Source organism: Mustela erminea, chromosome 17, assembly GCF_009829155.1.
Source record: "Mustela erminea isolate mMusErm1 chromosome 17, mMusErm1.Pri, whole genome shotgun sequence".
NCBI lineage: Eukaryota > Metazoa > Chordata > Mammalia > Carnivora > Mustelidae > Mustela > Mustela erminea.
In genome coordinates, this window is record NC_045630.1 from 68,892,881 (window position 1) to 68,905,501 (window position 12,621).

Genomic DNA, 12,621 nt, shown 5'->3' on the forward strand with positions numbered 1-12,621 from the left:
GCCCTGGCCAAGTCTGGGCTGGCTCTAGCCTGGTGTGGCCAGTCTGATGTCCATGGGCTTGGGTCAAGCCGGAGGGGCTGGCTGTGTGCAGGAGGCCGAGTGAGTGGCCTGCTAATGGGGTTGGGCCACCCCGCGCTGCTCCCTGGGGGCTGGACAAGGCTGGGATTGTTCCCTGGCTCCCCTTTGTCTCACTCCCCGCCCAGGCTTGGCCCGCCTGCCCGCTGCTCTCTCCCTCCTGTCAGCTTGGCTGGCAGGAGCCCCAGGCCTGCTGACCCACCGGGTGGGGAGCGCCGGCCACGCTCTGGGTAAGCCTGGGGTGTGACACCTGCTCTGGGGGACCAGAGGAGGAGCGCCTGCTCCAGACCCCTCTTCTGTTTAAATGGCTACTGCACACAGCCCTCCAGAGACCCCAAACCCTACCGTTAAGGGAAGGGACCCCAAAGGGAGCTAGGCCCCAGCATCTCCACCCCCACCCGTCCCCAGGGAGGTGGGCAGCGCGCAGGATGGGTCAGATCACCCCCATCCCACTCCTGGGAGGGGCTACGGGACCGGGGAGGCCTCATCTAAAAGCCAGGCCACAGGGACTAGAGACCGGGTCTGCCTCCGCCCAGCAGGGTCCCCAGCACCCAGGTCAGCAGCAGAGCCCGGCAGGAGCAGAGGCCCGGGACCGGCTGGCGGTGAGGCCCGGAGTGAGCCGCGCACAGGCACACACCCAGGCCGCCGCGCGGGAGGCAGGAAGAGGGGCGGGGCAGGGCTGTATTGTTGCCGCGCTGTTTTGGCTGGGGGAGGGGGAGGGTCCTCCTCTCCCTCCCCCGGGGCAGCTCCACCCGCCGGCTGGCCCAGCCCCTCCAGTGGTGCCAAGGAATGTGCCTGGGAGAGGCAGGAGGGGCCGCGGAGCCGCAGCCACCCGGAGGCAGAGCCCAGGTCTGGAGCAGAGGGGTACGGGGCTCAGGAGGGTCGGGGACCCCCGGAGCACATGTGTAGTCTTTAGAGAAGAGCCAGGCTCGCCCTGATTCGTTGCGACTCCCGCGGCCATCCGGCCTCTCCCCGAGCTCTGGGCGAGCGCGGTCAGTTTCTGTGCTCGGCCCGGCTCCGCGGGCCAGGGGGCGTTCTGGGGCGGGGCGGGGGGTGCGCGGATGCTCTCGGCACTGACCTCCCTGACTCAGGCTTCCGCAGAGACCGAAACGGGGGGCTGGGGACCCGGGCCCGGGGTTTGGGACTGCTAACCCCGGCTGCCTTCGCGCGGGGGAGCGCCCTGCACTGTCTGTCCCGGGCTGAAGCTGAGCAGCCCCTCTCACTCGCGAACCGAACGCCCCAGGCGGGGACGGGAGCACGTGGTATGACGGAGGACGCCAGCTCCCGCGCGCACCTGCGGGCACAGCGCACTCCCGCTCCCGGTGGCCAGGCCCGGCCTGCCTGGGGTGAGAAGGGGCCCAGGATGGGGGCAGACACCTGATTCCCTCACCCCGCACTTTGTCTCTAGGTCACGGGTGGAGGTGCCGGGCCACCATGCTCAGTCTCAAGCTGCCCCAGCTCCTCCGAGTCCACCAGGTCCCTCGGGTGAGGGGCTTGACCCACCAGCTCCCCGTCCCCAGGCTTCCCCCTCTGAGCGGCTGGGCGTGGGTGTGGGGGGCTCCTTCCTGCAGGCATCCCTCTGCTGTCTAAGGAACCTGCTGGCGACCCCTCCCCAGAGCCCAGGATGCTCGTCCACCCAGAGTCCCTTCTCCCCGCCCCCCCCCGCCCCAGCTCACCCCTCCCCTCTGGTCCCCTTCCCACTGCCTCCCGGCTTTCTCCTCCGCTCTCTGGGTATTTGGGACGCGGTAAGGCGCGGCTCTGAGTTGGCTTGGCTTTGGGGCGGGAGTGACCTCCAGCCCACTCTCTTCGACGCCGCTTGCGGAGGTCTCTCGCGGGCCCAGTGGCGCCCCCCGACCTTGTGCCCCACCCGGCCCCGCACAGGTGTTCTGGGAGGACGGCATCTTGTCTGGCTATCGCCGCCCCAGCAGCTCGGCCCGGGACTGCGTCCTCAGCTCCTTCCAGATGACCAACGAGACGGCCAACATCTGGACTCACTTTCTGCCCACCTGGTGAGCGGCGCCCCGACGGGGTCCCCGGGGGGGGGGCAGGGGCCGCGCGGCGGGTGGGCGGCGGGCCTGAGCACCTGCCGGCCGCAGGTACTTCGTGTGGCGCCTGCTGGCGCTGGCGGGGGCTCCGGGCTTCCGGGCGGAGCCGTACCACCGGCCGCTGCTCGTCTTCCTGCTGCCCGCCTGCCTCTACCCCTTCGCGTCGTGCTGCGCGCACACCTTCAGCTCCATGTCGCCCCGCGCGCGCCACATCTGCTACTTCCTGGACTACGGCGCGCTCAGCCTCTACAGCCTGGGTGAGCCCCGCGGGGCGGGGGCGGGGCCGGCAGGCTGTGGGGGCGGGCCCTCGGTGCTCTGGGGGCGGGGCCGAGCGGGCGCGCCCTGGATACGTCAGCTCCAGCCCCGCCCCCTTGCTCCCCAGGCTGTGCTTTCCCGTACGCCGCCTACTCCATGCCGGCCTCCTGGCTGCACAGCCGCCTGCACCGGCTCTTCGTGCCTGCTGCCGCGCTCAATTCCTTCCTGTGCACCGGCCTCTCCTGCTACTCCCGGTGGGTTTCCCGCCAGTGCGGAGGGGGAAGGCGGAGGGACAGGACACAGCTGGAGGCCCGAGACACACCGGAGGCCAGCGGTGGCGTACCTGCGCCTCGGGCTCTTGATCGACATGAGTAACAAAGGCCCGGCTTACTGAGGACTCCCCCGGTGTCGCTCCCCCAGCACCGAACCTGCCCCGTCTCCTTGGATTCTCACGGCCACCCTGGAGCGGCGGGCGGGCGGGTGTCCACCGCCTTCACGGGTGTGGTCACTTACAGAGGCTCCCAGGCCCTAAGGGCTTTCATGGCCACTAAGCTAGTGACAGTCCATCTTGGCCAAAGGACCCCTGACCTTCAGTGACCACCGCCAGCAAGGGTGGTGACTCGCCTTTCCCTTCCTCAGGTTCCCCGAGCTGGAGAGCCCTGGGCTCAGTAAGGTCCTCCGCACGGCCGCCTTCGCCTACCCCTTCCTGTTCGACAACCTTCCTCTCTTCTACCGGGTAAGGGGGCCCCGGGCTCCTGCCCTCCCTGCTCCCCGGACCCTCACTCCCCAAGGCCCTCCCGGCAGCTCCGCTTGTCTTCTGCCAGCTCGGACTGTGCTGGGACAGGGGCCCCGGCTGCGGGCAGGACGCGCTGAGCGCCAGCCACGGCTACCACCTGCTGTGCGCCCTGCTCACTGGCTTCCTCTTCGCCTCCCACCTGCCCGAGCGGCTGGCCCCGGGGCGCTTCGACTACATCGGTGAGAGCTCAACAGTGGTGCCCATCCAGGAAGGGGTGAGGGGAGACAGCGTCCCAGAGCACAGAGCGAACCGAGGAACGGGGTACCGCAGCCAGGAAGAGCACGCAGGGCCCAGGCGCACCCCTCCCCACATAACAGTGGCACCAGCAGCACGGGTACCGGGGGCCTTCTAGGTTTTCTTAGTCCCCGTTTAGGGGAGCAGCCCGCCCAGAGCAGGAGGTAGTCAGGGTGGCCCTGGGAACGGAGTCTGTGCCCTGAGCTGCCCGCCCCCCCCACAGGCCACAGCCACCAGCTCTTCCACATCTGCGCCGTGCTGGGCACGCACTTCCAGCTGGAGGCCGTGCTGGCTGACATGGGATCTCGCCGAGCCTGGCTGGCCACGCAGGAGCCCCCCGTGGGCCTGGCGGGCACGGTGGCCGCGCTGGGCCTGGCGGTGGCCGGGAACCTGCTCATCATTGCTGCCTTCACAAGCTCCCTGTTTCGGGCCCCCAGCACCTGCCCCCTGGTGCAGGGCGGCCCCCTGGAGGGGGGTATGAAGGCCAGACAGCAGTGAGGCCCCATCTCTGAGCCTGCCCTGGGGGAAGGCGGAGGCCAGGCCTTGGTGCTGGGGAGGAGCCCAGACTCGGGCCTGATGGGCGGGGCACATGGAAGCCGGGAGCCGAGAGTGGCTGCGGAGAGAGGGCAGAGGAGAGGAAAGGGCCAGGGCGCTGCTGGCAGCAAGCAAGAGGGGCAGCGACGGTGTGCTCAGCGGGCCGGGGAAGTGCTGAGGGTCGGAGAGGGGCAGCGCGAGTGCCAGGCCGCAGCTGAAGGCTGGCGACGGGGAGGTGCTGAGGCCCTGACACCTGGTCCCGTTTCTGGCTGCGAGTCTCTGCCAAGCCCGGGGAAGCACTAACAGGACTAACCTAGACCCCCGACCCCGCGCGCTCGCTCGGCCTGCAGACCCACGGCCGCCCTGCCTCCCGACCAGGGGCTCTCTGCACTCGGGGAAGAGGCTGTCCCCCGCACAGCCACGCGCTCCAGCTGTCCGGGCCTTCGGGTGTTCCACAGAAGTGGGTGTCCTGGGTGGGGGGAGGGGTGCTGGGCTAGAGGGGGACCCTAATAATTAGACCTTTAGAAAGCTCCCTTCGATGCTTCCAAATAAAGCAGTCAACGGCAGATCTGGGGGAGCACTGAGACTGAAGAGGCCCGCCTCCCCACCCCCTCCACCCCGCCCCCCAAAACCCCACAGACAAAGAATCACGGCCCCAGTTCCTCTTCCGGAGTTTATTCTGGAGCAGCGGGATGATGGGGACCCCACCCTTGCGGGACGGGAGGCGGGGGGAGAGGCGGGGTGCGGGGGGGAGGTGGGAGGGCTGCCAGCTGGCCAGGGCCACAGGGCGCCCGCTCTAGGCCGTGCCGTAGAAGCGCCGGTAAGCGTCCTGGAAGCCGATGTGGTCAGCCAGCTCGTCGCAGTCGGGGTTGAGCTCGCAGACTTCCCTCTTGGGCTCCAGGGGGTCCGGGTAGGGGGCTGGGGCTCTGGCGCGCCGAGAGAGAGGCATCAGCCTCCAGGCGCAGCGCCCACGGCCCCGGGGCTCCCCACGCGTCCCCAGGCCCGGTCTGGAGCCACGGGGCCCTGGACAGCACTCACCCCAGCCCGGGGTCCAGGTAGCGCCGGAGCCTCCTCACCACCTCGCTGCCCTCCCGCTTGGCCACGAAGGCTGTGGGGCACAGAGGCGGGCGTCAGGGGGCTCGGGGCCTGCGGGGTGACACGCGCATCCCCCCACAGGCCCTGCCTCATACCTGCTCCTCTGCGGGACTCTGCACCGCTGGGCTTCGCATCTGCAGGGGAGAGGGTCTGGTTCAGCCCTGCTCGTCCCGGCCCCCACCCCCAGGACAGAGCCCATAGGAGGGGGGGCGGCTGGGCGAGCAGCAGGTAGGGGAGGGGAGGCTGGGGCCAGGCGGGCCACTCACCGGCCAGGCCCGCCAGGCAGAGCGCAGCCAGGGCCAGCAGGGTGAGGGCCGTCACGGGCCTCATGGCGGGTCTGTCCTGTCTGTGTCCGTGAGCGGCTGCGGGGCTGCTGGGCCTCAGTTGGTTTGTCTCTTGCCGCGGCCAGCACCCGCGCCACTTATACTCCTAGTTGAGCCCCGCAGGCGAGGGGGGCGCCCCCCATGTTGTGGGCGGGTCCCGGGGGACTGTGCCAGGGCCATGTGGGAGTCATCTGCCCCAGCTCTAAAGGCCAAACCCCGAAGGATGTTGTGGTTGGAACTGGAGCTGCCTGGGCAGGCCCGGCCCCTCCCCAGGGGGCGCACCCCAAGTCCCCCCACTCCAGCCTCAGTTTGAACACCAGTGGGCCAGGCCAGGGCGGGGGGGCTCCAGGTCTAAAATAGGCTCCGGGAGAGCCGGGCTGCCTCTGGAAGCCTGTGATTTGCACCGCCGGCCGAGGGCAGGAGCCAAACCCCAGGGAGGGGGAGCCCGAGGCAGCGATGCCCTCGCTCACCCCAAGGCAGGGCGGAGGCGCCCATCCCCGCAGGGATGTCCGTGGCAGGCCTGGTGTAGGGGTGCTGGGGACCCTCGCCCGGAGCCCCTCGCAGGGGCACAGACCGGGCCTGTGAGGAGGCGGAGGCTCCCTGGTCCTCTCCTCGGGGTTCACAATGGGGACCGGTCTTCCGAGACAGACGTCCGGCCTGCAAAACCCCAGCCCAGCACCCCTGAGGGCCACGACCCCCCAGTCCAGCCTGGAGAGGATGGGGAAAGGGTGCCCTCATGCCGCCTCGCTGTCCACCCTACGGCCTGCAGCCGGGCGGGAGGGGGTCTCCCGTGTGAATGCCGCAGCCCTGCTGGGCTCAGGGCAGCCAGCAAGGGTCCCTCGATATCTGCCCGTGTGTCTCCAGTGCCCCCAGCCAAGCATCCCGGGGGGCTTTTTCTGTGCCCCACGTGTACGCATCCACTTCACCCGCCGGTCAGAAGACCTGCCCGTCGGCGCATGTGTGCGCGTGCACAGGCGCTCACCATGTGGGAGACGGAGGGAGGCCTGCCTGGGGCCCCCATCACAGTGAACCCGGGTGGCAGACAAGGGCTGGCCCCGGGGTCCCGGTCTCCCGGTCGAGGGGCTTTGCTGCCTCCCTGCACGGACATGCGGTGGGCAGCGGCGCCCCCACCAGCCCGCCTCGGCCTGGAGGCTCTCAGAGCAGCTCGGGGGGGGCCTCGCGGGGGGGTCCTCGGCCCTGGAGAGACTGGGAGAGGCCGGCGGAGGAAGCGTCCTCGCAGATTACAGTGTAGGAAGCGGAGGAGGTTTATTTACGGATGTGGGGAGAACATGGCAAGGGCCCTGGGGCTGGCCGGCAAGGGGGCAATCAGGGCAGCCCGAACACAGATGCCCCGGGCCAGGTCCGGGGGTGCTCAGGAACGGGCGGGGCAGGCGGCTGGCTCCGACCTGCAGGACAGAGAGCCTGGGGCCTGATTCCCGGCGTTGGTGCTGGCCGACAGCCCTCGCGTCCGAAGAGAACAGGGAAGGGTCTGAAGGGGTGTGTGTGTGTGTCTGTGTGTGACCCCAAGGGAGCCCCCAACGCAGAAGGGCTGGTCAGGCGTCATCCTCCGGCTAATTCCATCCGCACTCAGGGACTGGCCACCACTTCACCGGTTCTCAGGGGCAGCCGGCCCTGGCCCTTGACCTCGACTGCCCTCTGTTCCTGGTCCGGCGGCCGCCTCCTCACTCGGACCCCCCCAGCACGCCCGGCAGCTCCTTCTGTTCTCTGTGCAGGGCCTGCAGCAGCAGAGGGACACGCAGCCCAGGAGAAACCGTAACCTTCCCCTCCACTCGGCCTGACCCCAGGCCTCTTTCCCCCAGCGACACGGAAGGGGTCTCGGCTCAGGTCACAGGCCCAGCAAGAGAGGGGCAGGCAAAGGCCTCTGTGGAAGGTGTCCCCTACTCAGCAGGCTGGCGGTCATGGCCACCGAGGCTGGGCCTCCCCAGAGCAGCGCCCAGCATGACTAAGGGCCCCTGAGTGTCCCCTGACACTAGCAGGGTCGCAGCTGGGCCATGGGCTGGGACACGGACAGCCCTGCAGGTGCCACATGAAGTCACGCACCAGCTCACCAGGGCACCCACTGCCCACTCAGTGGGGCTCTCTGGCTGCGTTGGGGCTGCTATGGCTCTGAGCAGGGGCTGTGCGCCCCGCTCTGAACACAGCAGCTCTGAACGTCAGGGCTGGCCGGCTTGGAAGTCGGGCTCCAGACAGGAGAGTGAGCCATGGCCTCGTGGGGACAGAGTGGCAGCGGCGGGGAGCACACTGCCTGACGACTCAGCAGGGTGCCCCCAAGGAGGCCCGGGTCAGGACCCTGTGGGTACCTGCTGCCCAGTGCCCCAGAGCCAGGGAGGGGGTGAGGGCAGGAGGGAAAGCGAGGCCACTGGCCGGCTCCTGCTGCAGCCTCCGAGGCTCGGGGACCCGGGAGCCTGGGATGTGGGGACCCACGGTGGCGAGGAATGGAACGGGAAGGCCTGCCCCGGGAACCCGCAAGTGGTTACGAGTAAAGACGGGCTGCGCGTCTGGGTGACGGAGCGAGCCCAGCAGTGGTGCCCACAGCCCTGGACTGGAGCCGCTCTGAGGGGGAGGGAGGGAGGGGGAGAGGGAATCCCAAGCAGACTCCCTGCTGACTGCGGGGGGGTGGGATCCGACCACGAGCCCGAGGGCATGGCCTGAGCTGAGCTGAACCCGGGTCGGACGCTTGACAGACTGCGCCCCCGGGTGCCCCCAAAAGCTCCTGGGGGTCTCGTGGAGAACCCCACAGCCACAGGCCACTGAGCCTAACAGGAGGAGCCTGTCCCTCGGGCTTGCCACCTGCCATCAGGCCCCACGGCGGGGGACACGACCGGGGACACCCACCTGCCAGGCCTGCTGCCGGGCCCGGGCCTGCTGCTCCAGCTGCTCCAGCTGCCGCCGCCCGGCCAGCACGGCCTCCGCCAGCCGCCGGTTCTCCGCCTCCTGCCTGCGCACCCGGCGCTGCAGCGAGTCCCGCTGCTGCAGGAAGTAGGGCACAGCCACGCTGCGCACGTCTGCCTCGGGGATCCCGCTGGGGCGCCTGGGTGGCGGGGGTGGGGGGAGCACGGGTGTGGGTGAGTCTCAAGCGGGCTGGGCCGGGCCCCCACTGCTGGGCTCACCGGCCGGCTCTCGGCTCAGGCGCCCGGGGACCCCTCTCCCGGTTCTCCCCACCCGCCAGCCGCAGGCGCCCCCCCATGTCTAACGCTCCCAGGAGGCCACCTTCCAGCCACGGCCTCTGCCCGTGGGACCCTGTGTCCCCGCTCCTCAGCGAGTGGGGCCACCCCGAGAGGCCCAGCCGGTGCTGGCCGCCTGGGAAGCTACGGCAGGCGGGTCTGGGGGTGAAAGCGCGAGTCCCGAGGGCCCAGAGTGAGGACGGGCTGGTTCGGAGGGGCAGGGGGCTGGAAGCCACCAGAGGTTCTTTAAAAAATTCGTTTTTCTGGGTGCCTGGGTGGCTCAGTGGGTTAAGCCTCTGCCTTCGGCCCAGGTCATGATCCCAGGGTCCTGGGATCGAGTCCCACATCGGGTTCTCTGCTCAGCAGGGAGCCTGCTTCCTCCTCTCTCTCTCTGCCTGCCTCTCTGCCTACTTGTGATCTCTGTCTGTCAAATAAATAAAACCTTTTAAAAAAAGTTCGTTTTTAGCTCTAAAACCCAATTCTCTTATGTGTTAAGGTCATAAAGCATAAAAAATTGGAAGGCATGAGAAAGGTGTTTCCTGGCTCTGGCCTAAATTCAGGCAGGGGGCTTTGGGGAAGGCAGGAGCCTGGGATCCCCCCATCCTGTGTGGGGTGCCCGAGCCACGGGAAGGTCAGCTTTGGGGGCACACCATAGGGGTCCCCTAAATACTGTGAAATGGACAAGTGACTAAAACCTGACCGGACAGGCACTGCAAATCCGCCAGGGGGATCCCGAGATGAGCCCCCCGCAAGGACGGTCCCCCGTGGGCCGCGAGCCCCCGACAGCACGCGCCGGCTGCAGGGCCCGCCTTCCCCGGGGCCGCGCCTCTCACCAGGCCGGCTCCGTGCGGTCTTTGCCCTCCTCCACGATCCTGTCCAAGGCGTCCAAGACCGCCTCCAGGTTCCCCTCCGCTTTGATCTCCGAGATCTCCTCCTGAAGGGCAGGCGGGCCACAGCACTCAGACGCCGGACAAGCCCACCGGGCCCACACGCGCAGGACCGGTAAGATTTTGGCTGACTTCTGTCTTCATACCAACATTCCAACTTCTCTCCGTGTGGCTTTAATAATTAAGGACAGAAAGTACCAAACGGACAGCAGAGCCCGCCCAGCCCCTCGGGGTGCCACCGCGGTGCCACGGACGCACACGGACGCACACGGACGCGGAGCCCTCTGGAGAGACCACGGTCACTTCAACACGCGAACACAGCCCTGGCCTCCTTCACATTCCCCGCAGCAGGCCGGTCCACGGATGCCCACGGTTACGTGTCGCCTCTGCTCCCTGGGCACTGGGGACGCGGGGAGGACAGGAGCCCCCGGGGCAGCAGGCACACGCCCCAGCCCTGGCCACGGGCATGAGAGCAAGGCCACGACGGAGAACTGACAGCGGCCACGGCAGCCCGCAGCCACAGAGGGCAGCGCTGAGCCCTGGGGACCCCGAGGGCCAGCGCCCCCTGCTGGGCTCCTTGGCACTCACCCGGACGGACGCCTGCAGCTGGGCCACAAACTTGTCGTGGATCCGCTGGGTCACGTCAGGCTGCAGCTGGCAGAGACGCTTGTAACAGTCGCTGAATCTCTGGTAGCTGGCGGGGAGGACAAACAGCCGGCAGAGGGTCAAGCGCACGGCCAGCCTGCGCCCGGCCTGGCCACCTCTGCCTCCCTGCCGCAGGGGCCGGCCAGTCAAGTCCACGGCCCCGGGGGAAGGCTGTGGTTGCCACCCGCAGCCCCACTCAGCCGCACCTGATCCCCGGGGCCCCCACCGCCCCACAGCAGAGCCCAACTAAGCTCTGGAGTCTCCCCTTACGAGTGGGTCACCCCCGTCCAGCCACAGTGCCTCAAATCACCGGGAGCTAAGACTCCGTGCCAGCTACCCCCACAGTGTCCAACCCGCTCCTGGGGGCGGGGAGGTCCTGCTGCGGGGGTGGGCTGCGGTCCTTGAGCAGCTCTGGTCACTCCAGCAGGACAGGACAGGACAGGTGGCCTCTGGCAGAGGTTTCCTTCCTCTGTAAAGGAGCCACACAGGAAGGAAGCAGTGCCCCTTCTGTGGGAGGGGACGACCCGTGCAGGCGGCAGTGGCTCCAGCTTCAGGCCTCCGTGGGGACCTTGGCCTGAGGGCAGAACTCATGCCCTGAGGAGGCTGAACGGAAGAGGGGAACTGGGGTGTCCGAGGACATCATCATGCGCTGGAAACACCAAACCAGAGCCACCCACCTTGGGGCTGCTAGTTAGTGGGGTAATGGATTCCTCTTACTGTCCTGCCTTTTTTTAAAAAAATTTTTTTAAAGATTTTATTTATCTGAGGGAGAGGGAGAGAGAGAGAGCATGAGCCCAGGGTTGGGGGAGCGGCAGGGAGAGGGAGCCGGAGACGCGCCCCTAGCAGGGAGCCCGACGCGGGGCTCGATCCCAGGGCGAGATCATGATCTGAACCCAAGGCAGACGCTTAACCGACGGAGCCGCTGGGCGCCCTGTTTGCGCCCTGTAAAAGGAGGTCTCTGTCCCGGCTGTTGGAAGCTGGTCCCGGATCCACCCTCACAGCTGGAAGGATCAGAGGGTGCCCGGGACACTCCCCGGGCTTGCTCTCTTGGACAAAGAAATTCAGATAAGGCAACGGAGGCTCCTGCCTCGTCCCTCCCCACTCCCTGCTTTCTCGTCTCTCTCTCTCCCTTCGCCCTCCTGCCTGTCCGCCATCTGCCAGCGCGCTGGCCGCCAACCAGGTCCTGGGTGATCCTGTGGGAGGGAGCCGCACGGCCTTCCTGGGGCGTCCGCGGGAGCACACGTGGACATGGGGACGGCTGCTCGTGGGGGGCACTTTGAAGGCAAAGGCTCTCGGGATGGTCTTTAAGCTGCGGTGGGGGGAGCTCAGTGACCCGCAGGAGCGTCTGAGCCCGGAGTCCCCAAGCACACAACAGCCCACACTGTGCTCGGCGGGGGATCGGACGCTCCCCAGCTGTGTGGCCAGACTGGGGGCCACGGGACACACATGGTGTTGTGTCCCTGGAAGCCGGCGCCTAGCCCCCCGCCGCTCGGGGTTCACTGCTGGTCCCCCTTTCTCATGGCTCCCGGCCTCCCCGACCAGCTCTTGCCCTACACGACGTCTGCGGAGCGGGTGACACCTGTGCGTGCACGGGGCCCTGCGAGGGACACCTGCTAGTCCGCAGGAAACCTGTGAACCTGCTGTTCAACCGCCCCAGACACGAAGTCCTGCCGTCCGCCCGCAGGTGATATTAGAAGCAAGGCTACCGCCGCCTCCCGGCCCAGCACCTTCCTGGGGCCCCGGGCGGCTGCCGTCCTCTGTCTGGAAACGCTCCGCCTACGGGGCGCCGCTGCTGTCCTGCGACTGCGGCTTGAGCATTGACACCTTGGAGACTGGCACGCGCAGGAGGCCAGGCCTTTATTTCCAGAAAGCCGCCTGCAAGCCTCTGCCGGCGGCTCCACGTGAGGGATGGTCTCTCCCTGTCGTGACGGTGCCCGCTGGACACCAGCACCTGTGGGGGCTAAACCTTGGCCCCGTGAGCAGGAGCAGGGACAGAGGTTGGCACCCTTCAGCCTCGGCGGGGCCCCAGGCGTCCTGTGTCCTGCCAGCCCCACTTGCCACGCAGTCTGTGGCTACAAGAGGAATGTGGCGACGCAGGACATCCGGCCAAGCGGGCTGGAACGAAACTGGGTAATTGTGGCTTCAGAAAGACTTGGCTCGGACACCGGAGATCCTGTTCCTCCTCCGGGCCTGCTGGCCGGCGGAGGGTCTGAGTGGGCCCCTGTCCTGCGCTCCAGCATCCGGTGGTGGTGGTGGCGAGGATGCGGGGCCCGGGGACCAGGGACAGGCCATCGCCCACCAGTGCTGCTGTGGAGGTCACTGCGTGGCCCGCTGGGCTCCGAGGACTCAGTGACGGCAAAGCCCACACGCGCAGATCCCCGAGCAGTGACCGCGGGCCGCACGGGAGCGGAGGGCGGGCGGCTGGACTGCAGGACGGCGTGGGGGAGACGGGGCACAGGGATCCCGGCTTTGTTTGTTGGACACTGCAGGGTCACTGCCACGCCTGCTCGTGTAAGGCTCATGGCACGACGCTGCGGCTCTCACACG

At 68.2% G+C, this 12,621-nt stretch overlaps 2 protein-coding genes across 6 annotated transcripts in view; one reads left to right on the forward strand and one right to left on the reverse strand.

Annotated features, from left to right (window-relative positions):
- The first annotated feature begins 803 nt into the window (after nt 1-803).
- Nucleotides 804-4,764, forward strand: PAQR6 (progestin and adipoQ receptor family member 6). Of its 2 annotated transcripts, none has more exons than XM_032318882.1 (8): nt 804-939; nt 1,484-1,560; nt 1,957-2,084; nt 2,172-2,377; nt 2,482-2,629; nt 3,015-3,111; nt 3,200-3,350; nt 3,629-4,764. In XM_032318882.1, the coding sequence occupies exons 2-8, from the start codon at nt 1,510-1,512 to the stop codon at nt 3,901-3,903; spliced, it is 1,056 nt and encodes a 351-aa protein (XP_032174773.1). In that variant the 5' UTR covers nt 804-939; nt 1,484-1,509; the 3' UTR covers nt 3,904-4,764. The 2 variants fall into 2 exon arrangements, with proteins under 2 accessions (XP_032174773.1, XP_032174774.1); XM_032318883.1 differs by having other exon boundaries at nt 811-939; nt 2,503-2,629.
- Nucleotides 4,765-4,774: 10 nt separating this feature from the next.
- SLC25A44 (solute carrier family 25 member 44) overlaps nt 4,775-12,621 on the reverse strand; it is a 31,196-nt gene continuing 23,349 nt past the window's right edge. For 2 of the 4 annotated variants that reach the window (XM_032318885.1, XM_032318888.1), the window contains 4 exons: nt 10,018-10,123; nt 9,376-9,476; nt 8,214-8,409; nt 6,599-7,093 (listed from right to left, as the gene is read on the reverse strand). In XM_032318885.1, the coding sequence (XP_032174776.1) occupies nt 7,040-7,093; nt 8,214-8,409; nt 9,376-9,476; nt 10,018-10,123 (457 nt within the window). In that variant the 3' untranslated portion in view covers nt 6,599-7,039. Of the gene's footprint in view, nt 4,866-4,977; nt 5,048-5,129; nt 5,169-6,598; nt 7,094-8,213; nt 8,410-9,375; nt 9,477-10,017; nt 10,124-12,621 lie in introns of those variants that run through there. The other 2 variants (XM_032318884.1, XR_004280200.1) reach the window with 2 other exon arrangements.

Bases quoted from the DNA above. Each gene is read 5' to 3' on its own strand.
- PAQR6 (XM_032318882.1), top strand. From the start codon at position 1,510: ATGCTCAGTCTCAAGCTGCCCCAGCTCCTCCGAGTCCACCAGGTCCCT. The intron at 2,085-2,171 runs GTGAGCGGCGCC...TGCCGGCCGCAG, and splicing joins ACTCACTTTCTGCCCACCTG to GTACTTCGTGTGGCGCCTGC. The intron at 3,112-3,199 runs GTAAGGGGGCCC...GTCTTCTGCCAG, and splicing joins ACCTTCCTCTCTTCTACCGG to CTCGGACTGTGCTGGGACAG.